Source organism: Peromyscus leucopus, chromosome X, assembly GCF_004664715.2.
Source record: "Peromyscus leucopus breed LL Stock chromosome X, UCI_PerLeu_2.1, whole genome shotgun sequence".
Classification (NCBI taxonomy): Eukaryota; Metazoa; Chordata; class Mammalia; order Rodentia; family Cricetidae; genus Peromyscus; species Peromyscus leucopus.
Genome location: NC_051083.1, coordinates 105,170,546 through 105,196,091, shown reverse-complemented (window position 1 = coordinate 105,196,091; position 25,546 = coordinate 105,170,546). Strand labels below are relative to the sequence as shown.

At 42.4% G+C, this 25,546-nt stretch overlaps 1 protein-coding gene across 1 annotated transcript in view; it reads left to right on the top strand.

Annotated features, from left to right (window-relative positions):
• The first annotated feature begins 9,941 nt into the window (after positions 1 to 9,941).
• The window catches only part of Lamp2 (lysosomal associated membrane protein 2), a 46,899-nt gene continuing 31,294 nt past the window's right edge, over positions 9,942 to 25,546 (top strand). Inside the window, 1 exon segment of the mRNA XM_028893723.2 lies at positions 9,942 to 10,152. Coding sequence (XP_028749556.1) covers positions 10,092 to 10,152 — 61 coding nt within the window. The 5' untranslated portion in view covers positions 9,942 to 10,091.

Sequence of the window (25,546 nt, the reverse complement as noted above, 5' to 3'; positions counted from 1 at the left end):
TTATTGGTTTTCCAGAGGATCTAAGCTCGGTTACCAGAACCTAGGTCAGGCAGCTTACAACCACCTGTACTCCAGTTCCAGGACATCTCCATACATGCATACATATTCAAGAACACACATCTTTCAAAAAAAAAAAAAAAAAACGAAAATCACAGAGAGGAGAGATGACAAAGGCTATCTGCAAGTGTGTGTGTGTGTGTGTGTGTGTGTGTGTGTGTGTGTGTGTGTGTGCAAGAGAGGGAAAGACACAGAAATAGACAGAGAAACAAAGATTCAGAAAGGCAGAAACAGTATGATAGTTCTATGTATGTCGGACAAGGTGCTGCATTCTTTTAGCCTAAGCACTCAAGAGGCTGAGGTAGCTAATAAACTCAAGGCCAGCCCGGTGTAGTGTCCCCTGCCTTTAATCCCAGCACTCAGAAGGCTGAGACAGGTGGACCTCTATGAGTTTGAGGCCAGCCTAGTCTGTATAGCAAAGTTCCAGGCCAGCCAAGACTACGCAGCGAAACTCCATCTCAAAACAAAAGAAAACCAAAACACAGCACAATTAAAAATCCAAGGCCAGCCTAGGCTACATACCAAGACCCTAACATATACATATACATACCCTAACATATACATACCAAGACCCTAACATATAACACATATACAAGGAGAAAGTGGTCAAAGTAGGAGTCAGAAGTTTGGTAGTTACAGCTGGTTAGTCAATTGGGGAAAAAAAAAAAAAACCAAACCAAATCCTGCCACTTTCCCTGATATGACACAAATAGACAAAAAACAGGAAGTAGGCTGAGATAATTCCTCTAGCTCAGTGCTGACGTTATATGCTCTCTAATATTCCTAGATCCTCTGTTTACTTATTAATTCAAGAAACATTTACTGAACACCGATTATGAGAACAGATTGTTGAAAGATACGGCCACATTCTTGGCCCTGGAGAAGCTTTAGACTGCTAGAGCATCGGGGCCAGTGAAGACACAAGTGTTGGAGGTCCAGGGTGCTGGGGGAACCACAGGCTCAATCTCTTTGTTCCTTTGCTGACTTAGGAGGTCACCTGGAGGAGAAATCATCCTGGTGAGGCAGAGGTGCGAGAAAGAACACGCTGAGCAAAAGCTGTGGACTATGGGTTATTTCAATTTTTGTTTCTGTGTTTAGCAGTGGTTTTATAATGTTCTCCATTTAACCCATACATAATTTGCACAGACTAATTATAAAATATGCACATCAACTAGGATGCAATAAACTTTATGCACAAAGGGGGAAAGTGACGTTCTCCATCCTGCACGATAATTACAAAAGTAAGTCATCTTCCCAAACTTAAGTAATTTATAATTTTCTCTTTTTAATAGCTGCTATTTGTTTTTTGAGGCAAGTCTCACTATGTAGCCCTGGTTGGCTTCGAACTAGCACATAGACCAGGATGACCTGGAACTAACAGAGCTCCACCTGCTTCTGTCTTCAAAGAGCTGGGGTTAAAGGTGTGTGTCAGCACTTCCAGGCTCTTTCATTTCCTTTGTAGTGCTACTTTGAACACTTCAGCACTACAGTGGGTCTCAACACCCTTGGTAAACCTCTGTCTCCAATAATATTTACAGTACAATTCATAACAGTAGCAAAATTACAGTTATGAAGTAGCAGCAAAAATAATTTCATAGTTGGTGGATACCACAACATGAGGAGCTGCATTAAAGGTTTGCAGCATCAGAAAGGTTGAGAGCTACTGATATACTACATTGCAGCCATGGCCTGGTGGTACAAGCATAAAATTCTAGTCATTTGGGATGCCGTGGCAGAAATTCTAAATTTCAGGCCTGCCAGAGCTACAGAGGGAATTCAAGTGCAACCTGAGCAGCCTAGTAAGACGCAGTTTCAAAGTAAAAATACAAAAGGGGCTGGGGTGTTGCACAGTAATAAGGTGCTTGCCCAGCATGCACAGTACCCCATGCCCAACCCCATCACACAATAAATGGCCTCATATATACACACACAAGTGTAACCTGACACTGTCCATTCTGCTCCATGGATCGGACTGTCTTTGGAACACTACTGTTCTGAAGATTATTTTTAAATGAAAGAACATACTCTCTTTTGATGATCTTTTGATGTGTCAGTAAGGCTAATTAATCAGCCTAAACCTAGCCTAGGTGTTACTGGGACGGCATTGTTCAAATGCTATTAAAGCCCGTTAATCTGTTGACTGTAAGGAATGGGAGTTATGCCAGATAAACTGTGCTCACAGTGCAGCTAATTCAAAGGGATTTAGAGCAGAACTGCAGCTCCCTGAAGAAGAAGAAAGGCAGTGGGTGGGCCCGATCCAATTCATTGAAGGTTTTGAGAACAGAAGCTTATGTGTGTGATAAGCTGATGGCAGAACGGGTACGAGAAGTCTAGTTTAGCATTGCAACAGCCAGAACCTGCCTTGATCCCATCTTATCAATAGTACTTACCTTTCGACACATTTCCAAATGTCCGAAACAGTAAACCAAATCTAAGGTGTTGATTAAAATTCCCTGTGAGATAAAATGGTGATAGAGCTGTAAAATAAAATGGTGATGAGGCAGATATGGTGGCATGTTCTTGCAGTAGCAGCTAGTCAGGGCTCTCAGGCAGGAAGATTGCTTGAACCTACCTAATTTTGCAAAACCAGTCTGGATAATGCAGTCAGACTAGGCCTCAAATTAATAAAAGGTAAAATAAAACTGTGGTGGTGTGTGATACGATTTTTGGGGGGTTTTTCGAGACAGGGTTTCTCTGTGTAGCCCAGGCTGTCCTGGAATTTTTTCTGTAGACCAGGCTGCCCTCAACTCACAGAGATCTACCTCCCAAGTGGGCCCCCTGTGTGCTGAGATTAAAGGTGTGTGCCACCACTGCCCAGCTGTGATACAATTTGAAAAACGAAACAAAACAAAATTATTTATTAAGCTTCTTTCCTTATGCAGGGTCTTGCTGTATAGCCCAGGCTGGCCTTGAATTTCTGATCTTCCTGCTTTGGACTCCTTCATGCTGGGATTACAAGCAAGTGCCACCATGCCTGGTAAAAATGTTTATTTGTTTATTTTTTATTTTGTTTTGGTTTTTTGAGACAGGGTTTCTGTGTAGCTTTGGAGCCTGTCCTGGAACTTGCTTTGTAGACCAGGCTGGTTATTTATTTATTTTTAAATAAACTATTGTAAAGCCATGCAAATAAAGTTTCCAGAGCCATTTATAAATGGGGGTTTTCAGAGGTAGAGGCAGGAAGAACAGTAGCTCAAGGTCATCCTTAAAAGAAAAGAATGAACCTGGTGGTGGTGGCGAACGCCTTTAATCCCAGCACTCAGGAGGCAGAGACAAGGGGATCTTTGTGAGTTAGAGGCCAGCCTGGTCTCCAAAGCGAGACCATGAAATGCACAAAGCTACACAGAGAAACCCTGTCTCGAAAAACCAAAAAAAAAAAAGAAAAGAAAAGAAAAGGAAAGAAAAAGAATGAGGTAAAACTATGTGACTGTTTGTTTGTTTGTGAGATAGGGCTGTCATGGAACTTGCTGGACTCAAATTCAGAGATCTGCCTACCTCTGCCTCACAAGTACTAAGACTAAAGGCCTGCACTACCACCACCCCAAAACTTTTTTACAAAACTGGACATGGTGGTGTACGCCTGTAATACCAGCACTCAGGAGGCAGAGGCACATAGTTCAAGGTCAGTCTGGTCTACATAGTGAGAATTCTATGCTGGCCAGGGCTACACAGAGATATCCTGCCTCAAAAACAAACAAACAAACAACAAAAAAATCAAGAGAAATGACAAATTGGTAGGTGTGGTGGCACATACTTTAATCCTGGCAGAGGCAGGTTGACTTCTGGGTGTTGGGGAGGGCTGCCTGATCTACAAAAATTCACCACTACAAACAACAAAAGGAAAAGCAAAAAAAAAAAGGAAGGACAAAATTTTAATGCCTAATATCAAGGGAATGATTTTTTAATTATCATGTAATGTCAGGAAAGTCACTTTCTCCCTTTGTTTATCTTATCATCCTCTCCACATAGAAATTATGTCACCCAAACTGACTTTCATATTTTACAAATAAGCGTCTAGATTTCCATATGGTGGGTTTTGGTTCCCTACTCACCCCCTCTATGCTCAGTACCCCCTCTCCTTGACCATCTTCTGTTTCTGTACCAGGCTTTTTTTTTGTCCACCAAGCAGCTCCAAAATTATGCTTGGCCTACTTTAGGCTCATTTCTGGCTAGCTCTTCTAACTTAACCTGTTTTTCCTTATCTACCTTTTGCCTCAGGGTTTATTGCCTTTTTTATTTCTGTTTATCTTACTTTTATTGCTTCTTAATGTCTGGTTGGCTAGCCGCTGCCAGGCTTCTTGCCCCAGGCATGTTCCTCTGTCTCTCCTCCTTCCTCTCTCTCGTTCTTTTTCCTTTTCTCAAGCCCAGATTTCTCCTCTTATTCTCTCTGTCTGCCAGCCCCACCTATCCTTTCTCCTGCCCGGCAATTGGCTGTTCAGCTCTTTATTAGACCAATCAGGTGCCTTAGGCAGGCAAGGTGAAACAGATGCAACACATCTTTACACAATTAAACAAATGCAGCACAAACAAATGTACCACATCTTTTATGATTAAACAACAATTTTCCATGTGTTCTAATGACCCATATCCCTCTCTCTAATGGCCTCTTTCTATCTTTTGCTTTTGGAGTATACCAACTCTCAGTGTTAAGCAATGCATATAGGGAAGAATATGTGGTGTTTAGCTTTTTGGGCCCGGATTACCTCACTCAGTATAGTGTTTTTCTGGGCCTGGATTATTTCACTCAGTATAATGTTTTATGGGCCTGGATTACCTCACTTAGTATAATGTTCTCTAGAGCCATTCATTTTTCTGCAAATTTCACATTTTCATTCTTCTTTACCACTAAATTATATATATATATATGCACTAAATATACATCACATATATTTACATGACACACACACACATACATATATTTCCATTATCTATTCATTCATGGATGGACATCTGGGCTGGTTCTATTTCTCTGATACTGTGGAAATGTAGGCATTTCTGTTTTAGGGTGTGGGGTCCAGATGTGGTATAGCTGGGCCATATATCAGTTCTGTTTTGAGCTTTTTGAGGACCTTCAATTGGAGTTACAAGTGGTTATGAGCTGCCTTTTGTGTGTGCTGGGAATTGAAGTGGGGTCTTCCGCAGGAGCAGTGTACTCTCTTACCTCCTGGGCCATCTTTCCAGACCAGTTCAATGTTGTATTTTTAAATACTTATTTATTTACTATTAAATTTGGGGTTGGTGATGGAGTCCAGGGCTTCACACATGCAAGGCAAGAGTTCTACCAAAGAGCTGTACTCCAAGCCCAAGTATTTTTAATTATTTTCATTAATTGATTTAAAAACATTACTATAAACCAACCAATTTTTTTCTACAAATTTGTTGAAGTTAATAGAAGTCTTTTCTCGCCTAGTATTTTTTGTTGTTGTTGTTCTTTTCAAGATGATGTTTCTCTGTGTAGCCCTTGCTATCCAGAATTCACTGTGTAGATCAGGCTGGCCTCGAACTCACAGAGATCCACCTGCCTCTGCCTCCCAAGTGCTGGGATTAAAGGCATGTGCCACCATTGCCTGGCCTCTCCTACTTCTTAATTCCTTTCCACAGAGGAAAGAGAAAAACTGCTGGTGTTCTGTGGTTTGCATAACCTAGATTGTACACACACACACACACACACACACACACACACACACACACACACACTATATTTAGGAAAAGGAAGAGGATAGGTGGGAGACAGGAAGAGAGACAGGAGAGGGCGACAAGAAGTAAGTACAGATAAAATTTCTGATTTCATAATGAAACTCATCACTTTGTAAAATGAGTATACACTAATAAAAATAAACAAGGCTTGTGCAGTGGTGCACAGTTTTAACCCCAGCACTGAGGCAGAGGCCGGCAGATTGCTGTGAGTTCAAGGCCAGCCTGAGCTACATAGGGAGCTTTAGGCCAACGAAAGCTACCTACATAGTGAGACCCTGGATCAAAAAAAAGTTTGTATGGCCGGCTGGAGAGATTGCCTAGTGTTTAAGAGCATTTACTGCTATTCCAGAGGACCTAAGTACAGTTTTTAGCACCCACACATTAGCTATCTTCCAGTGCCTGCACTGGGCAGCTCATAACTGCCTGTAACTCCAGCTCTAGGGAATCCAATGCCCTTTTATGGCTTCTTTGGGTACCTGGACACACGTGGCATACGTACATTTACATGTATAAATAAATAAATAAATAAATAAATAAATAAATAAATAAATAAATGTATAAATGAAGAAGCTGGCCCCAAAGAGTTTGAGATATCATTACTCAGAGTGTGGTCTCCTGTATGGCACCATCAGGACAACTAGAGAAGTTGCTAGAAAGGCAGATTTTCTCTCCCTCTACCTTAGACCTGTGCAAAGTCCAGTGGGGTCCAGCAGTCTGTGTTGTGATAAGCCCTTTAGTTGGCCTGAGAACCATTGTATTTTAGCAGATTGAGTCAGATCCTTTTGCAAGGGGACCTGAGGAAAATACTGCAGGGGGAAAACTTATAACTCAAAATGGCACGTCTCCACTTATACCGAGGACTCCAGCTCAAGGTTTGTCAGCTGTCTGAGCCCACAGTGACTTCTGGATGGGTTTCAGTGATGGCCATTTTGCCATGGATTGGAGGCATTATCCAGAAGAGACCCAAATTTGAGGAGTGTATGAAAATGAAAATTAGTTTTGAGGAAATGGTTAGGTGGGGAGAGTGCCTATCATGTAAGAATGGGGACCTGAATTAGGATTCCAGCACCCCATGTAAAAGCCAGACATAGTACATCTGTAACCTCAAAACTGGGGTGCTGAGACAGGTAGATTTCAGGGGCCCACTGGCTGGCCAATCTAGCCAAAATAACAAGCTCCAGTTTGAATGGAAGCCTCTGTCTCAAAAATAAGGTAGAAGAGCAACAGAGTAAAACACCCAAAATCTACCTCTGGCTTCCTCACACACATGTAACATGTGAAATATGCACACACATGTGCACACAAAGGCATACATTACACAGGAACCAAAAAACCACGGAAATGTAAATACAAAATAGAGAAGTGATCATAAAGAAAAATGGGGGTTTCTATTTTTAGGAAAACAGATAAAACTGGAGATCATTACGTTAAGTGAAATAAACCAGACTCAAAAAATCAAATACCATATGAAGACTCAATATCTAAAAAGAAGACAAATGAAAATTAGGGGGGACTGTCTGGGAAAATGAAGGGGACCAGCAGGAGGAGGTGGTATCACTGTTGTGATAGAGAGGGTGTGTATGACCAAAGCACAGGTATGAAAATTTCATAACAAAACCCATTATTTTGAACAATTAATACATGGTAATAAAAAAGATCACATGGTAACAAGCTCAGGGGTACTTGTTGATTTAAAGGTTTTTTTATACGTAATTTATTTTATGGACATTGGTGTTTTGCCTGCATGTATGTCTGTATGAAGGTGTCAGATCTCTGAAACTGGAGTTACAGACAGTTATGAGCTGCCATATGGGTGCTAGGAATTGAACCCGGGTCCTCTGGAAGAGCAGCCAATTCTCTTAACCACTGAGTCATCTCTCCAGGCCCTGTTTTTAAATTCTTAATCTTTGTATCCATGCGTTCAGTTCCTTCCTCTAATCCCTGTATTCCATCCTTTACCAAATCTAGGAGGGGTTCTTTCTTTTTTTGACTAAGTGTTATTGTGTCACCCTGGCTGCTCTAGAACTCACTGCATCCCCCAGGCTGACTCAAACTCACAGAGATCCTCTTGCCTCTGCCTCCCGAGTGCTGGGATTAAAGTTGTTCACTACCACACCTGGCCATTATATCTTTTTTAAATTATAAATAACACTTTTGACTTGTATACACTGATGGGTTTTACATTTTCATATGTGCATATGACAAACTTGGATCATATTCATAGGGGAAAGGGCTTATCAGTGATCTTCCAGCCAGGCCACTTGTGCATGCCTTTAATTCCAGCATTGGAGGCAGAGGCAGGAGGATCTCTGTGAGTTCTAGGACAGCCTGGTCTATACAAGTTCCAGGCCAGCCAGAGCCACCTAGTGATATCCTGTCTCAAAAAATGAAACAACAACCAGAAAGGGAGTTGAGGAAATGGGAAGAGTTCATAAATGAGGATTGGTGGGGCAACTTCTGAGGGCTTGATTCAGTAATGTGTTCTCTGCAGACCCAGGATGCAGCTCTAGCCAACTCTTACGGGAGGGAGAAGGGTCAAATGACATTTTGCTAAAGCTAATGACTAATGCTGTAATGTATATTAGTTCCATGTTCAGCAAGTCACTTGCTCATGACTTAGTTTCACTCATGATAGAGAACATTCATCAGCAAGTATTCTTACTTTCAGGGATTAATCACATTAAAGGAAATGATAGTGAATGCAGATCTGTGGCTATTAATATTTGTATTGGAGTTGGGGGTGGGTTAGGTGGGTAGGCTCCAGTCCCATTAGAGAATTGACTAAATGTATAAAGTTCTACAGAAAAATCCTCATCAGTGGCTCATGTAATTTCTGGGAATTCACTTAGCTGCCCTCCAATTTTTGCTCAAGCTTACTTACAGACAAAACCCTCAGACTTAAGATCTCCTGGACCACATGATTTTGAAGCTATATTTCAGTGCTTTTCAAAGTGTGGTCCATGGTCCATAGCATCAGAATTGCTCCAGGTGTTTGTTTAAGTGAGTAATAAGACAGGACTGGAGGTGAAAGCCTGCAATCCCAGATACTTGGCATGCTGAGGCAGGGGAATCATGTGTTCAAGTTCTGCCTGAGCTATAGCTATCCTGTGAGTTTAAGGTTGAAGTAGGCAACTTAGTGAGCCTGTCTCAAAAAAAATTTTCAAAAAGGGCCCAGTGCTTACTGAGAATGTGTGGGAGGCCCTGGGTTCAACCTCCAGTACCGTCAAAAGGAAAACAAACAAAAAACCCAAGTAACTTTGTAGGACAGACACAGGCCATTTATTTCAGAATCTCTGAGGCATCATGATAAACAACCACCAACACACACACACACACACACACACACACACACACACAAACTCTTCCAAACCACCCAGACAATTGTGTGTGTGTGTGTGTGTGTGTGTGTGTGTGTGTGTGTGTGTGTGTGTAGTGTAGTGTATTTTGGAAGCTAAATATTTGAGGGTTAATGTTTTATTCCAACCCTAGAGTTTTATGTTCGAATGTTTTCCTATGTTGGTTTGAGTTGTGTCTGTTTACTGTTCACTTGGCAAGTGTACAAAATACTGTTTAGTATGCACTCATTAGACAACATTTGTTGTATATGCATAGAAAATATTGGGAAGTTTATGATTTTTGTAAACAGCATCTCTGGGTAGTAATGACAATGTTTTTTTATTTTATTCTTGTTTTATATCTCTCACCTTTTTCTTACTCTATTTAAAAATACGCTTCCTCTTTCTGGCTTCAATTTCCCCATCTGGGAAAGAGAGTGTTGTAACTTTGTGAGCTTGAATAGCAGGGTCTCTGATCTGGTGGTCAGTGACTTCATACTACCCCTTAGCTTCCCTGTCCACCAATGTAGCCTCCATGCTTAGAGAATAATCGTGTTTTATTTTTACATATATTTATCTTCAGATACCCAGCAACCGTTTTGATGCCAGAAAAAGGATTCTGCTTGTTCTCAAGGTTCAGGAACAGAAATAACCCACTGTCTACAAACCTCAGAAGTTCCTCCTCTCCTGTTAGTCTTAAAAAAACGCCCTCCGCGCCTATCTCTTCCTAGTGTTGTAATGGTTGTGAACCAAAAAGCCAGGGCGTGGCCACCCCGCCCTCCCGCCCGGATACCACCGCCCCTCGCACTGCTTGGGAGCATGGTGATTGGCTGAAAGGAAGAAAGAGCCCCGCCCCCGGTCTTATGACTGGAGCTGAAGCGGCGACTCCAGGCTTTCGCGGTGCTGTCTGTGGTCGGTGGTCCCCTGTGCTCTCGCTTTCCCAGGGTCCGCAAGGGTGTTCTCTGGCGTTGCCGGTCAGGTCGTCGGCTGCCCTGCGGGATCAGGATGCGCTTCCGCTTCACTCCGGTTTCGGGCGCGGGGCTCGTCCTGTTTTGTCTGCTCCTGGGTGAGTTTTCGGGCCCTCTCCCTCCGTGTCTTCTGCTGGGCCCGAGGGATGGGAGGGGGTGTTCAGAGGCCACAACCTGAAAGACTGGTCTTGGGGAGGCGTTGAGAGACTGAGCAGCTGACACTGGGCGGCGGCGGTGGCGGCCCCAGGCGTGGCGCGGGGCGGACGGGGGGGGGGTGGCTGAGCGGGGGGGGGGGGGGGGGGAACTTGAGCAGTGACCTAGAGAAGGCCTGGCTAAGGGATGGCGGGCTAGGAGGGCCCTTGAGAGTAACAACCGGGCAAGTAAGGGGATGTGGAGGACAGCACCCGCTTAGACAAGACGACTGAGCAGTTCGAGCGAGACACCTGGGGTAGAGGGAGCAACTTGGAAGAGTGTCGGGGAGCAGGGGAGCAGACCCTGGGGAGTCTTGGTTACTTGGGTCAGGGAAGAATTTTGAAGATGGTGGAAAAACTATATAGAGTGAGGGAGGAAATTGGGAACGGAAGACGCTGTACCCCTGTGAAATTGTTGGGGGCCAGAGGACGGGGGTTAGATAGGACGGTAGGGCCTAAGGGGCAGTGACGGCGTTGGGGGCTTTGTAGGTGGGATTTGAGTCTAGGAGAAAAGGTGATGAGGAATGGTGCGGGGTTTGAGTGTGTTCTTGGAGTTTCGAAAGCAAAGCGATCTAAGGTAACTGGACTAAGTTACTGGAAAGACCCAACCTCTGGAGACTAAAGGGATGAGTGAGAACTTAGATGGGGACCGAATATCTGACGTAGAGATGTTCAGAATCTCACGTTTGTTTGTTTGTTTGTTTGCTTTTGTTCTTGTTTTTTTTGTTTCTTTTCCCTGTAACTTTTTGCTACTTCCTCCCAGCCAGCTTCCGACAGAAAAATCCCAACCAGATGCTAAAGTGAGGGAGCTTCCAAGATGGTATTTGTGTATCTGACTTTTGGAAACTACTTCTTTTTCTTCACAGTCTTTTGTTTGTTTTTTCTCCTTTCCCAGTATAGTCGGCTCATTCGTGATTTAAAAGTGGGAGGTAATAGCCTAAGGATTGGCTTGTGCCTAGGTGGAGTAAATGGGTTGAGGTTGGTTGGTTGTGATCCACCCCGATAGACTGTCTGTAACAGGCTAAACTTGAACTTTGAACACAGTGAGTCCTGCTGACCTGATTTAATCTGCTTGTTGTTACCTAGTGGCCCTTGCTGTTTGTACTTTAATAAAGGGATAGAAGGAAAAGACCCAGATTGGAATGGGGTGGAGATAGGTAGATTGGGGGATTTTGAGAAGGCAAAGAATTGCATTTGTAATTCACAATTCAGTGGAGTAGAACAGTGTGTTTTCTCTCACCCAGTGGGCATTTGGTAATATCTTGTAGAGGCATTTAAAAAATTTTTTCCATAATAGCTTTTGAGGGTTTTTTTGACATTATATTGAGAGTACATTTTTCTCTTCCTTTACCCCCTCTAAATCCTCCCATATGCCCCTCCCTGCTCCCCTTCATATTCATGACCTCTTTTTTCACCTATATAGTATTTGTATATATATCTATATGCTAGAGGCATTTTTGCTGCCCCACTGGGTGGCTTCTAGTGAATAGAGGCCAGGGATCCTACTAATCTGCCTGCAAGAACAGGACAGCCACTCTCAAAGAGTTGTCTCCAGCTGGGCGTGGTGGCACAGGCCTTTAATTCCAGCACTTGGGAGAGAGAGGCAGGCCGACCTCTGAACTCGAGGCCAGCCTGGTCTACAGAGTGAGTTCCAGGATCAGTAGGACTGTTACACAGAGAAAACTAAAAAAAAAGTTAGCTCCTTCAACACTAGCAATGCCAGGTATGAGGAGCCCAAGCTTCTGAGCATCGCGTTTGATGAGTTTATCCAGTAACTCGCAAGAACCTTGCTAGAGAGCCTGTGCATTCAAAACTTTCCCTAACAGTACTAAGATTGTTCTCCTTTTCACTCTCAGCCTTTTGCTTATATACAGTAGAATTTTCCAGAAGCTACATAATATGTGGTGATATCATCACCCTGATGACTCCAGTGTTCTTACTACTTATTTATTTCTCAACTTTCATTTCTAATACAGAAGTGCCAGCAAATATAATTCACTTAAGCAAACCAAAACTCTGTGAGGTCTTCTGTAGACATTCTGACTCTAAAACATTTGCAGGTCCTTGATCTGATCTAGCTGACCACATTGTGTAAGCAACTCCTCCTATAACACTTCTGAAATTGGGCCATGAGCATTGGCATGGACACTTAATTCTAACCCTTACCTGGGGAGCATTTGCTGAGGGCTGGCTGACCCCACGAGAGGCTTGTTTACAGTGGAAAACACCTTATCAGTGACAAGAACACATCTGACAGAGGCACCTATTAACTAGTAATTCCCTGCCAATTGAATCTGCACAAACACAACGCTGTTATTGTTCAGAGAAACTGAGAAGAATAGTTGACCTACATGTTGGCTTTTGTGCCGTTAAATTTTGTTTTGAAATCTTTTGTTTTGCGTTTACAAAAGCAGTGCTTACTAATTGTAGAAAGTAAACAGGCGAAACTTAATACATAGAAGAAATGCTCAAACCTAGTGAATCTGGAGTTACTAGATTCATCCTTTTGGATGGTTTCAAAAGCTGACTCCTTCCATTCACAATTTCAGAAAGGGATCTACAGGAGCAACATTTAACAGTTGCTGTTAAATTCAGGGTTAATTTTTTTTATTTATGTATTTTTATTTTATGTAATGTGTTTTGTCTGTCTGCATGTCTGTATATGACATGTATACCTGGTGCCTGTGGTGATTTGAAGAGGGCAGCACTTTTGTACCCTAGAACTGCAGTTTTCATAGACAGTTGTAACCTGTGGCGTGTATACTGGGAACCAAATCTGGGTTCTCTGGAAGAGTGACCACTGAGCCACCTCTCCAGCCCGGGATCCAGTTTTTAAGTGTAGCTGAGGCCAGGCGGTGGTGGCACAAGCCTTTAATCCTAGCGCTCAGGAGGCAGAGGCAGGTGGATCTCTGGGTGAGGCCAGCCTGGTTTACAGAGTGAGTTCCAGGACAGCCAGAGCTGTTACACAGAGAAACCCTGTCTTGAAGCCCCCCAAACCCCCCCAAAAAAGTCTGCACAGCTGTTCTTTCAGACATCTCTTGATTTTGCTGTGAGGCTCAAGATTCTGTGTGCCTTATACTCCTAAGAATTTAGCAAGCCACGATCGGGTGGTTGGTGGTACAAGCCTTTAATCCCAGCACTCGGGAGGCAGAGGCAGGCGGATCTCTGTAAATTCGAGGCCAGCATGGTCTACAGAGTGAGATCCACGACGGCTTGGACTGTTACACAGAGAAACCCTGTCTCAAAAAAAACTAGAAGAAAAAAATCTACAAGTCTGGGCCTTGATGGTAGAGTACTTGCACAACATGTGTGAGGCCCTAGGCCAGCATTGTGGGAAAGGAAGACCAAAATCCTTGCTTTAAAGTAAGTATAGAAAATATTCTTAGACTTTACATTAGTGTTTTTCACAGAAATTTATTCATTTATTTGGTTTGTTTGAGTGCTGGGATTAAGGCATCTGCCACCACTACTCACAGAAAACTTTTTGCTGGCTTTCATTTGAATGAATTATAACCAATGAAAGACCATGTTGAAAAAAAAAAGGTCTATGAGTTAGAAACATGAAAAGGGCAACAGATGAAATTCCTTTCCTAACATCATTGCTTAATTGTGTTTCCTTAGTGACAGAATTCTGTGGTCATCGATTTTTATAACTAGCTTAACTTCTATTTTTGGTTTTTTGAGACAGGAATTCTCTATGTAGCTTTGGCTGTCATGGAACTCGTTTTGTAGACCAGGCTGGCCTGGAACCCACAGAGATCCACCTGCCTCTGCCTCCTGAGTGCTGGGATTAAAGGCGTGTGTTACCACACCCGGCTTAACTTCTGTTTTTTAAAGGGTTGAATGAGACTTTTAAAAAACCTTTGAGGCTCCTCTTGGAGGTAAAAAACCCTTTTATAACTCTCCTGAATGTAGTTCATGTTGGGGGTTACTCTCTCCCACAGATGTTTATTAACTGACTATTATATTCTAACCACTCAACCCCACGAAAGGGAGACAGCAATGGACAAGACAGTGGAGGCTCTGCTGTCATAGAACCTCCATTTTAGAGGTGGAAGATAGCCCAACAGGTAAATAATAACATTTTCAGATAGTGAAAAGGACCATAGCAGAGAGGAAGCCGATAATGAGGAATGAATGAATAGGTGAGATAGTTGGTTGGCGGGATGACCTGTGTGTTTATATTATGTGGTCGTAGGGCTTCCTAGGGTTGAGTGAGTGACATTTGGGTGGAGACCTTGGTGCTTTAAGGAGGTCTGCCCTACCTATAACTATTTGGGGTAATATGGGTGGGGAGGGTAAGGGAGGAGTTGGAAGGGGAAACCATGATCAGACTATATTATGAATTTTCAATAAAGATAAATACAAAAGAAATTACTTAAGCTAAAAAAAGAATAAAAGAATAAATCTTATCTCCCAAACTCTTAGATATACTTGCCTATTTTCTGTTCTTTACCTTACGGTATTTATCTCTGAGAGGATCGGGTGACCTTAGCTGCTGGTCTTTCCCATGGTCTATGTAGTACCAGACTTAGTGGTTAAAGGCCAGTAAATTTTTGCTGGGGCTATTCATTGGGATTGTAGGTAAAATGATGAACTAGACCAAACGTGGTCTCTGTTTTCTGTGGACAATAAAGGATGTTTTCAAAAAGCTCTTTTGTGTCTTTGGATCAAGAACTTCCAAATCAGTGTAAGAGTGCAGATAAGTATAGGATAATCTCATGGTAATTGTAGTCTCTCCTACTTGTGCTTCTTTGGGGGGGGGAGGGTTAGGAGTGGACAGGGTCTTACTGTATAGCCCTGGAACTCTCTATGTAAACCAGACTGACCTCAAACTTAAGAGATCCACCTACCTCTACCTCCTTAGTGCAGGGATTTAAGGCATGCACCATTACATCTAGCACTGGAAATCTGCCTGCTTAGGCATGAGGATTAATGTGGAGAACTAGAAGGACTTGGTGAGAATTAGGTTTTCTCAGACCACCAGCATCTGTCTCTCCTTTTGGAGAGCATCTGAAAGACTTGTTGTTGTTTATTTTTTCTGCAGCCTTAGCACATTTTGTTTAACTGATAACTTTGAATTCATGATTCAATAAAAATTTATCTATATATAGTAGAGACATTTGAAAGGACAGGCTTGACATTAATCCATTAGTCATTGGTTATCATATCTGATAGGGTAATGATATTCAAATATATTCCTGTCTATCTAGCCTTCTTTCCCTGTAATGTGTGTTGGACTTTTGTCTGTAACCCAGCATTATTTCACAGCATTGGAGGTAACTTCTGTGACCCTGGTTCAGAAAGGCTGTACTTCCTTATCACAGTTTTGTACTAAAGTGGCCAGAGATCCTTCAATTCCAAAAGTGTTTTTTATAAGTACTTGTTGGTATCCCGCTGTGCATTGCACAAGAACTCTGGAGGCCTGCCAAATGCGGCTCAGCAATAGCATTTTTCCATTACTTCAGTAGAGTCATCTCATTTTCTTACCTACTCTCTGACCTTAAAAAAATCAAGGAAGGCATTTCATGGCGTAGAATAGTATGTTTTATTAATTTTAAATGTTACTTTTCACATGACCAACATTCATAGCTTAAGACCTTATTGTTTTCTGTTGTAGCAGACGTAACAAAAAGACAAATGTGAATGAGTCACAGGTAAACATGAGAACAGCTAATTGGATGTAAACTTACAGGAAGGCCATCATTAAACAGAGAAGAAAGAGTATTTGCCTTTATGTCCTACTTTTTTTTTAGTGGTCTCATTCCTTAGCCCAGGCTTGCCTGAAACTCACTGTGTAGCCTGGGCTGGCGTAGAATTCATGGCAGTCCTCCTGCCTCAGTCTCCTGGTGCTGGGATTTTAGGCTATGCCCTGTTTTGTAAAGAGAGAGGGGGGGGAGAGGGGAGAGGGGAGAGGGGAGGAGAGAGGAGGGGGAGAGAGGGAGAGGGAGAGAGGGAGAGGGAGAGAGGGAGAGGGAGAGAGGGAGAGGGAGAGAGGGAGAGGGAGAGAGGGAGAGGGAGAGAGGGAGAGGGGGAGAGGGGAGGAGAGAGGAGGGGGGAGAGAGGGAGAGGGAGAGGGAGAGGGAGAGGGGGAGAGGGGAGGAGAGAGGAGGGGGAGAGAGGGAGAGAGTGTGTGTGTTATGCATGTGGAAAGCAGAGGACAACTTTAAGGAGTCACTTCTATCCTGTGGGCCTCAGGAATTGAATTTAGGTTGTCAGGTTGGTAGCAAGTACCTTTGCCTGCTGAGCCATCTCCTTGGTCCTGTGCCTTTAAAAAAATATTTTATTTATTTTATATGTATGTTTTGCTTGCATGTATGTCTGTGTACTATATGCATGCCTGGTGGCCTTGGGGATCAAAAGAGGGAGTTGAATTCCCTGGAACTGGAGTTATGGATAGTTGTGAGCACCTATATGGGTGCTGAGAATTGAACCCAGGTCCTCTGCAAGAACAATGCTCTAACCATCGGGCCATCTCTCCAGCTCCATGTGCCTTCTCCCCTCTCCTCCACCCCCCCCCCCCAAAAAAAAAAACGTTTTGGCCAACCTCAAGGTAAATGGGTAAAGTTTAGGATAGGACTTAAGATGATGAAAGTAAAGATACACCTTAAATGGGAAAGGATCCCTTTCTTTAAGCCCCAGTGTTTACCGAAAGGGAGGCTTGTAAACAGGGTCTCTAACTTGCTTGGAAAACATCTCTTAGCTCTGAGTGTTTATATCCTATCAAAAAACCCATTAGACAAATAGATACTGTAATTCCTGGCAAGGGTAACTGGCCCAGAGTCTCACAGCTAGTAAGCTTGGCTTCCTGAGTGGAATTTTAGCTTCTCAGCTCTGCAGGTGAGTTCTCTTCATTGCTTCATTATATTGATTCTGAGGTCACTGTGTTTTATGGATTTTTTATTTTTATTTTCAGTTTTTAAATTTTATCTCTGAGTGTTTTGCCTGCTTGTATATCTGTGTATCATATTTATGCCTGGTTCTTGGGGCCACAAGAGGGTGTTGGATCTCCCAGGACTAGAATTAGAGACTGTTGTGGGCTTTGGGAATTGAACCTGGGTCCTCTGGAAAAGCATCCTGTGCTTTTAACCAGAGCCATCTCTCCATCCCTTCTTGTATGAATTTTTTTCACTATCTTCCATCTATTTTTCTTTTGAGACAGGGTTTCTATGTAGCCATGACTGTCCTGGAACTCACTCTGTAGACCATTCTGGTCTAGAACTCGTAGAAATCTACCTGTCTCTGCCTCCTGAGTGCTGGAATTAAAGGCATGGATCACCATAGGCCATTGTTTTAATCTGTGTATTTTTCAGGTACATTTGGGCCAAATAGACTTGTAAAAAACCTAACCACTTTTTTTTTTTTGGTTTTTCAAGACAGGGTTTCTCTGTGTAGTTTTGGTGCTTGTCCTGGATCTCACTCTGTAGCCCAGGCTGACCTCGAACTCAAAGAGATCCACCTGGCTTTGCCTCCCGAGTGCTGGGATTAAAGGCATGTGCCACTACCTTCTGGCTTACTTTTTTTTCTTTTCCAGAGCTGAGGACCAAACCCAGGGCCTTGCGCTTGCTAGGCAAACACTCTACCACTGAGCTAAATCCCCAACCCCTAAGTTCCTTTCCTTTTTTTTTTGGTTTTGTGGAGACAGGGTTTTTTTCTGTGTAGCTTTGTACCTTTCCTGGAACTCACTCTGTAGCCCAGGGTGGCCTCGAACTCACAGAGATCTACCTGGCTCTGCGACCCGAGGGGCTAGGATTAAAGGCATGCACCACCACTGCCTGGATTTTTTTTTCTCGAGACAAGGTTTCACTGTGTAGCTTTGTGCCTTTCATGGAACTCACTTGGCAGCCCAGGCTGGCCTCGAACTCACAGAGATCCGCCTGGCTCTGCCTCCCGAGTGCTGGGATTAAAGGCGTGTGCCACCACCGCCCGACTGTCAAATTTATTAAATTAATTTTTGTTCTTTTTTTTTTCTTTAGAATTTTCGAGACAGGGTTTCTCTGTCTAGTTTGGTGGCTATCCTGGATCTCGCTCTGTAGACCAGGCTGGCCTCGAACTCACAGAGATCCACCTGGCTCTGCCTCCCATGCTGGGAGTAAAGTCGTGCGCCACCACCAGCTGGCTAAAGTAATCTTTTTTTTTTTTTTTTCAAGGCAGGGTTTCTTTGTGTAGCTTTGGAGCCTGTCCTGGAACTCACTCTGTAGACCAGGCTAGCCTTGAACTCACAGAGATCCGCCTGCCTCTGCCTCCCCCCTTTTTTAATATAATGCTTTGTGTTTGGATAACTGAGTCTGAGTACTAAAAGAACCTATAAATGAACTATTTGGAACAGTACAGAAAAGATAATTGCACGAGAATATTGATATTGAGCTATGACCCTTTTCTTCTTTGTTTTTTTTTTTTTTTTTTTTTTTTTTTTTTGGTTTTTTTGAGACAGGGTTTCTCTGTGTAGCTTTGTGCCTTTCCTGGAACTCACTTTGTAGACCAGGTTGGTCTCGAACTCACAGAGATCTGCCTGGCTCTGCCTCCAGTGTGCTGGGATTAAAGGCGTGCGCCGCCGCCACCGCCGCCACCGCCGCCGCCCGCCCCCCCCCCCCCCCCCCCCCCCCCCCCCCCCCCCCCGCGACCCTTTTCTTTCTTTTTTTGTTTTTGTATGTATGTATGTATGTATACACACACATATTTTTTTTAAAATTTATTTTTATTTTATGTGCACTGGTGTTTTGCCTGCATGTATGTCTGTGTGAGGGCGCCAGATCCCCTGGCACTAGAGTTACAGACAGGTTGAGCTGCCATGTGATTGCTGGGAATTGAACCTGGGTCCTCTGGAAGAGCAGCCAGTTCTCTTAACCACTGAGCCATCTCTCCAGCCCTTTTCTTTTCTCTTCTTTTCTTTTCTTTTCTTTTCTTTTCTTTTCTTTTCAGAATAAACTTTCAGCGCCATAATCACACATTCTAGGATACATTCAGCTATGGCTCTTAAAGGACTTACAGCCTTTAAAATAGTTTAGATATTCTAAAAATCAAGCATAGCAGTTAAGTGTGGAGATCATTTGCTAGAAACATTCTACTGAAGTGTAACATTTCAAAATTAATCTTTCACTTTCTGGGAAAAGCATTATTCCTAGCTTGAAATCCGAGTCACAGTTTATGGAAAACTGACATGAGGTTTGAGGCAATATCCAGAACATTGATAAATTAATGATTTGGAAGTTCAAAAGAATTGGCCTTCCTTGTAATTAGACTGAGCTGTATTTCAGATCCATGTTGCAGGGAATTTTCACTTTGATGTAATCAGTCAGTATTTATTGAAAACCTAATATGTATTCAGCACTACTAGGAATGATAGGAGATAGAGGAAAAGTAATAGACCTGTTCTCCACTGATGTGACAGACAAGATAGATGGCATTCATATAAAAGACACCCTCTAGGGACTGCAGCTTAGATAAGATCTTACGGTTAAAGGTGCATATTGGAATTCAAATGAGTGATAGAAACACTAGCAAAAGAGACTCTTTCTCCACATATATCACTCACTCACAGACTTTGGTGTTTTATTAATAACAAATCACTTACTGTATTTCAGTTTCCACAGCATACTAGTTTGCTGTGAGGTGACAGTTTCAAAGTGCTATTTGGAGCTTTTGCCAGTAGGTGAGACAGGATTCAAGGATATAAAATAGCTGGATTTGCATTGCCCTGAGAGCTGATGATGTTGAATACTTTTTAATGGATTTATTGGCCATTTGTAGTTCTTCATTTGAAAATTATCTTTCATTTGTCCATATAATAAAAAACATTGAAAGAGCATAAACTATGAGGGTAATTTAAGATAGTGTAAAGTCCACTGAGATGTGCAAATATGCATTATGGACTGCTTTGTAAGGGCTTTTGTATTCAAGGGAAGTTTTTGGAGCAAGCATGGGTTCTGTGGTTTTTTTTTTTTTTTTAGGCAGTGGTTGAGGGGGCTTACTATTCCTGGACTACAGCCTTAAATTCTTCCTGCCTTAGCTTCCCAAGTGCTAGGATTACAGGCATGCATCACCACACCCAGCTTCAGTCCAGGTTCTCAGTTACAAGCATGAGAAAGCAGAAAGGGAATTTATTAAAAACATAATGGGGCGAAGTTTGATAACACTGACCTGTAATTCCAGGCAGGAGAATGGAGTTCTTAGCTAGCCTGGCAAACAGTGAGTTCACGGCCATTCTAGGATACGTACCAAGACTATCTGGCTAGGCGTGGTGGTTCACTCTTTTAAACTTGGCACTTCTGAGGCAGAAGCATGTGATCTGTTCAAGGCCAGCTTAGTCTACATGGTGAGTTCCAAGCTACATAGTGAGACACTGCTTCAGAAAGGGAAAAAAAGGAAGAAAAGACTGTCTCAGAACAAACCAGCAAACAAACCACACAATCCAAACAACCTCCTCCCCAACAGCAACAACAAAACCCTCAAACTAAAATGAGACATTTGCATACTCTTTGAAACCACAAGTCCACTGTTAGATAAATATTCAACACACACAGGTTTACCACTACACAAAGAATGTTTACAGCAGCGTTTGTGATGGGACAGACTTTGTAGCTGTCTGTCAACAGTACCACAGGTACATAGCAAAGATTCACTCCATAAATAGAAGCAGTATAATAGAAATAATGAATTAATTGCAGTTATACACATTACAGTGAATCTGAAGAAACCAGACACAGAAGAGAGCACAGTAAATTATTCTGTTTATATCAAGCTACAAAACAGGCAGTAGTCATCTATAGTGTTACAAGTCAGGGTGGTATTTTACCTTGGAAGGTGAATAGTAGTAACTGAATGGGGAAGCTGTAGGGACTTTGGGGTTATAGTTAGCCGCCTTTGTTCTCCATAGGTTGCAAATCCACAAATTCAACCAACCAAAGTAAGAGAGAAAAGCATAGTATCTATACTGAATTACAGACTTCTTTTTGGTCACTGTTTCCTAAACAATATAGCGTAACTGTTTACATCACATTTATACTGTATTATGTAAGTGATCCAGGGAGGTTTTAAAGTATATAGGACGATGTGGATGGGTTAAGTGTAAATGCTTCATACATCATTTTATGTAAGGGACTAGAGCATCTGTGAACTTCAGTATCTGAGAGTCCTGGAGTCTGTTCCCATGGATACCCAGACTGTTCTTGGAATTTTTTGCTTCTTGAAGGAGGCTCATTTGCTCATGTAATAAAAAAATGCTCTGAGCTGTACTGAACACTGTGTACACCTTTTCCTTGCATGTTATGCTGTGTATGTTACATCTTAGTAAGATGTTTTGCTTTAAAAAAAAGTGAGCAAGGATTGGCCATGTAGTTGAGTGATAGCACACTTGCTCCCCAGTTCAATCTCCAGTACCCAAACCACAAGAAAATAAATAATGTACAAAAATTAAAAAGGTGCATAGTAGATTAAAGTTACTTAGAAAGAAGAACCTCTGGCTGTATGTACCAAAACCTAATTCAATACTGGATTGCACTGTTATGAGCAAGTGCAAAACTTCAGCTTCTACCACTGGCTAGTGTCACCTTTTTGCCTGGGCACTTGAACCTGCTGAGCCATTTCCTTAACCATAGGATGCTTTGTCTATAGCTGGCGCCATTCTCAATTCTTTTACTTTAAGTCTGGGGTGGAGTTCTTTGTTAGGTACAGTTTAGCTGTAAGGGAGATTGGGACAGCAAGTGTTCAACATTTTCAGTTTGTGTAGCAGCCAGTGATATGGACCAGCAGTTAGAATCAAGTTGAAGGGTACAGTTATTTCACCTTTATAGCCCCAATGAATGGCAGTCCTTGAGGACTATTTAAGCCATCAAGAAGAAAGTGGATCTCAAGTGCTAGACACAATATAGAAGCCTTTGGGCCCATTGGAAACAAGTTCAACCAGATTAAAGGGTGTATTCTGGGAAAATGGTCTGAGTGATATTGAAGCCATAGGTGGGACAAGATTAAAGATTACTTTGAAAGTCAAATAGGAATTTAAATTTAGTTTGGGAACCAGTAAAAACGTTTAAACAGGAGTGTTGGAGAAGGCAGTGGTATCTAGCAGTGCTTTTCAGGGACAGCCCAGAGGGGTCTGTAGTGGGGAAGGATGGAGTGGTAGACTGGGAATAGAATACAGGTTGAGGAAAGAGCCCATCTGGAGGAGGAAGTGAAAGAATTAATCTGGATTTTGAAATTGTTGAGTTTGAGTTGTTAAGCCTTGGAGTAAAAGCAACAGCTATGCTGGTGGACTTGGAGAGGGGTGGGCAGGTGTGTCTGGGTCCTTAGGACATTCCTCTGTTTTCTGTCTTCAGAAGGTAGATTAGCTCTCTTGAGTTTGATTGTAAGTGATAAATGTCAACTACAACCTGAACTCTCTTCTTAAAACCTTTACTTTCTCACCTTGGGCAAATTGATCCTATTACTATGTTATACAACTTTCTTCCTGTTACTTTAATATCTTTTGAGAAGAAAATAATTACCATAGGAGACACTTTTTTTTCTTAATTAAAATTTTTTTCAAGATAGGGTTTCTCTGTGTAGTCCTGACTGTCCTGGAACTTGCTCTGTAGACCAGGTTGGCCTCCAACTCGTAGAGATCTGCTTGCCTCCAGATACCATGTTTTGAGATGATTTTGTAGCTTAGGTTAGCTTTGAATATGTAATTCACCTGCCTCAGCCTCTTTTTAAATTTTTAAAATTTAATTTAATTTTATGGGCATAGGTGGTTTGCCTGCGTATATGACTGTGCACCACTTATGTTCCTGGTGCCAGCCTATGCCGGAAGAGGATATCAGGAGCTGGAGTTACAGGTTGTTGTGAGCCACCATGTGGTGCTGGGACTCAAACTCAGGTCCTCTGCAGCATCTAATGCTCTTAACCACTGAGCTATCTCTCCAGCCCAGCCTTTTTTTTTAGTATTTTAGATTTACTTTTTATGTACGTTATGAATTATTGTGCAGAGGCGGGGACCTCTGAGGGTATCCCACGTGTGCAGGGAAACAGGCTGGGCAGATGCAGTGGCGGGCAGATGCATGCCATGCAGATGCGGCGGCCAGTAATTCACACCCCAGTCGCCACATCCATGTGGAGAGTTTATTATAATAGATGAAGAGAAAGATAGGAAAGAGAGACAGAAAGAGAGAGGTCAAGGGTGCACACCTCATGGGAGGAAAAGTGGAAGAGAGAAAGGAAGGGGAGGAGATTTTTCTTAGAATGAGACTTTTACAGCAGGATGCGGGGCAGCACCAAGGGGTGGGATTTCAAGGGGCGGATCAGAATATTAACAATGTATATTAGTGTTTTGCATGTATGTAATTACGTGCTCATAGAAGCCAGAAGAGGACATGGGATCCCTGGAACTGGAGTTACAGACAGTTGTGAGCTGCCATGTAGGTACTGGGAAATTTGAACCCCGGCTCTCTGCAAGAATAACAGGTGCTCTTAACCACTTAGCCATCACTGCAGCCTCATTCCTCAGCTTCCTGAATGCTGGGAATTCCTCATTCCTCACTTCCTAAGTGTGCACCACCATGCCTGGTTCTCAATTATTTCATAATAGTTTTGAGTGGTTTGAGTAGAAGAAGAGTACTCTTATTTTTAAATTGATTTTAACTAATACATAAAACATAAACTTGTACATAATAAAATGAGATATTTTTATGCATATGAGTATTGTGTAATTTTAAAAAATCAAGGTAAGCATTGATCCCTGGTGCTGCTCATTTCTTTATGGGGAAAGCTTTGCAAGTCCTTTCTTTTTAAAACATGCAGTACATTGCTGCTGTCTCTAGTCACCCCACTGTGTAGTGCATTGAAGCACATCAGGTTTCTCAGTCCTAACTGTCCTATCTGTAACTTAGTTTCCATTGATTGGATTTCTCCACTCCTTCTTCTATCTACTCCACCCGGCTTCTTGTAACCACAATTCTAGACTCAACTTTTAAGGACTACAACAAAAGAGAGCTGTACACTGATACCTGTAATGAATATAGATGCAAAGCTCTTAATAAAATCATAGTAAATTGATTGCAACAACATATTACAAAGATCATTCATTTATCATGACCAAGTAGGCTTTATACCAGGGATACAAGCTGGGGACTTTATGCCAAGCTGGGGTGGGGTGGGGGAGCGAGTGCAAGAGCGAGAGTGCGGGTGCACAGGCAAAGCAAACCTCCAGATTAGGGAAATTGTAAGTTGGAGTTCTCAGCAGCACTCTCCAGGGTAGACTTGGATCTGCTTTACAGCTCCTTTCCATGTCTATGGAGAAAAGAATCATGGCAAAAACCTATGTTCCTCATGTAAGGTCTTTCTGAATCCTTGCCAGTACTTAGTGTCAGCAACCACAAGCTTTAGCATAGTGTTGGGGCTTGCTAAGACAGCCAGGTCTCTGGAGCATGAAAGGTAGGCTTTTGTGTACAGCTTGAAAGCTGTTGCTGAGGCATGCCAGCTTGGTATTCCTCTCAGGAGTTTTCTCTTTAGTCTAATAACATGTCCCTGCCTGTAGATGACACTGGATTGCTCAGATAGCATTAAAGGGTGTGCAACTATCTTAACAGGAAACAACTTTCCCCTTGGGTAATGTATGAGACAGGCAAGACGATTCTCAGATGGTTGCCTGTTATTTATGTTGCAGGTGTATTTGCTGGCATATTTCCCCATTCTCCATTAGAATATTGAAGCTTTAGGCACTTGAGTTTAATAGATAATGTTTTAGTAACCTTTAGTATAGAAGATGAGAGTTAAGGTAGATGAAAAGTCCCAAAGCATTTCTGCCTGAAAAGTTTCTCCATTTACAGAAGGAGCAGGTTGAGAATTTAGGAAGTAATTGTGGGTCCATGTGAAAGGTTCACCAGCCTTTTTACTCAGTTCAGTTTCAAAGTGAAATAAATAAAGTTATGGACTCTGCATTTGTAAAAATTGACTTTTCTTACAGATCTAGGCTCTAACAGCCCTTTGAAATGTTGCTTCTCTGGTCTTGTGATACATGTGTTTGGAAAAGCTAACCCTGATCACATCAGAATAAAAAATCATTTGGGAAGACTTCCATGTGTCCTAGTCATATAGTTGACAACAGAGTTTCGAGTAAGAGCATAAGACATCTGATCTATCATTATTGCAGAGAAGGTTTCACTGAATGGGTTTGAGAGAAGCAGGAGTTTAATACATCTTCCAAACTTCCTCCTACCTTAGTTACCTCCAAAGAAGCATTGGATATAGCTCAGTCGAGCACTTGCCAATGTGTGAAGCCCTGGTTTGATCCCCAGCACTGCAAGAAACAAGAACAGCGAAAAGGCAA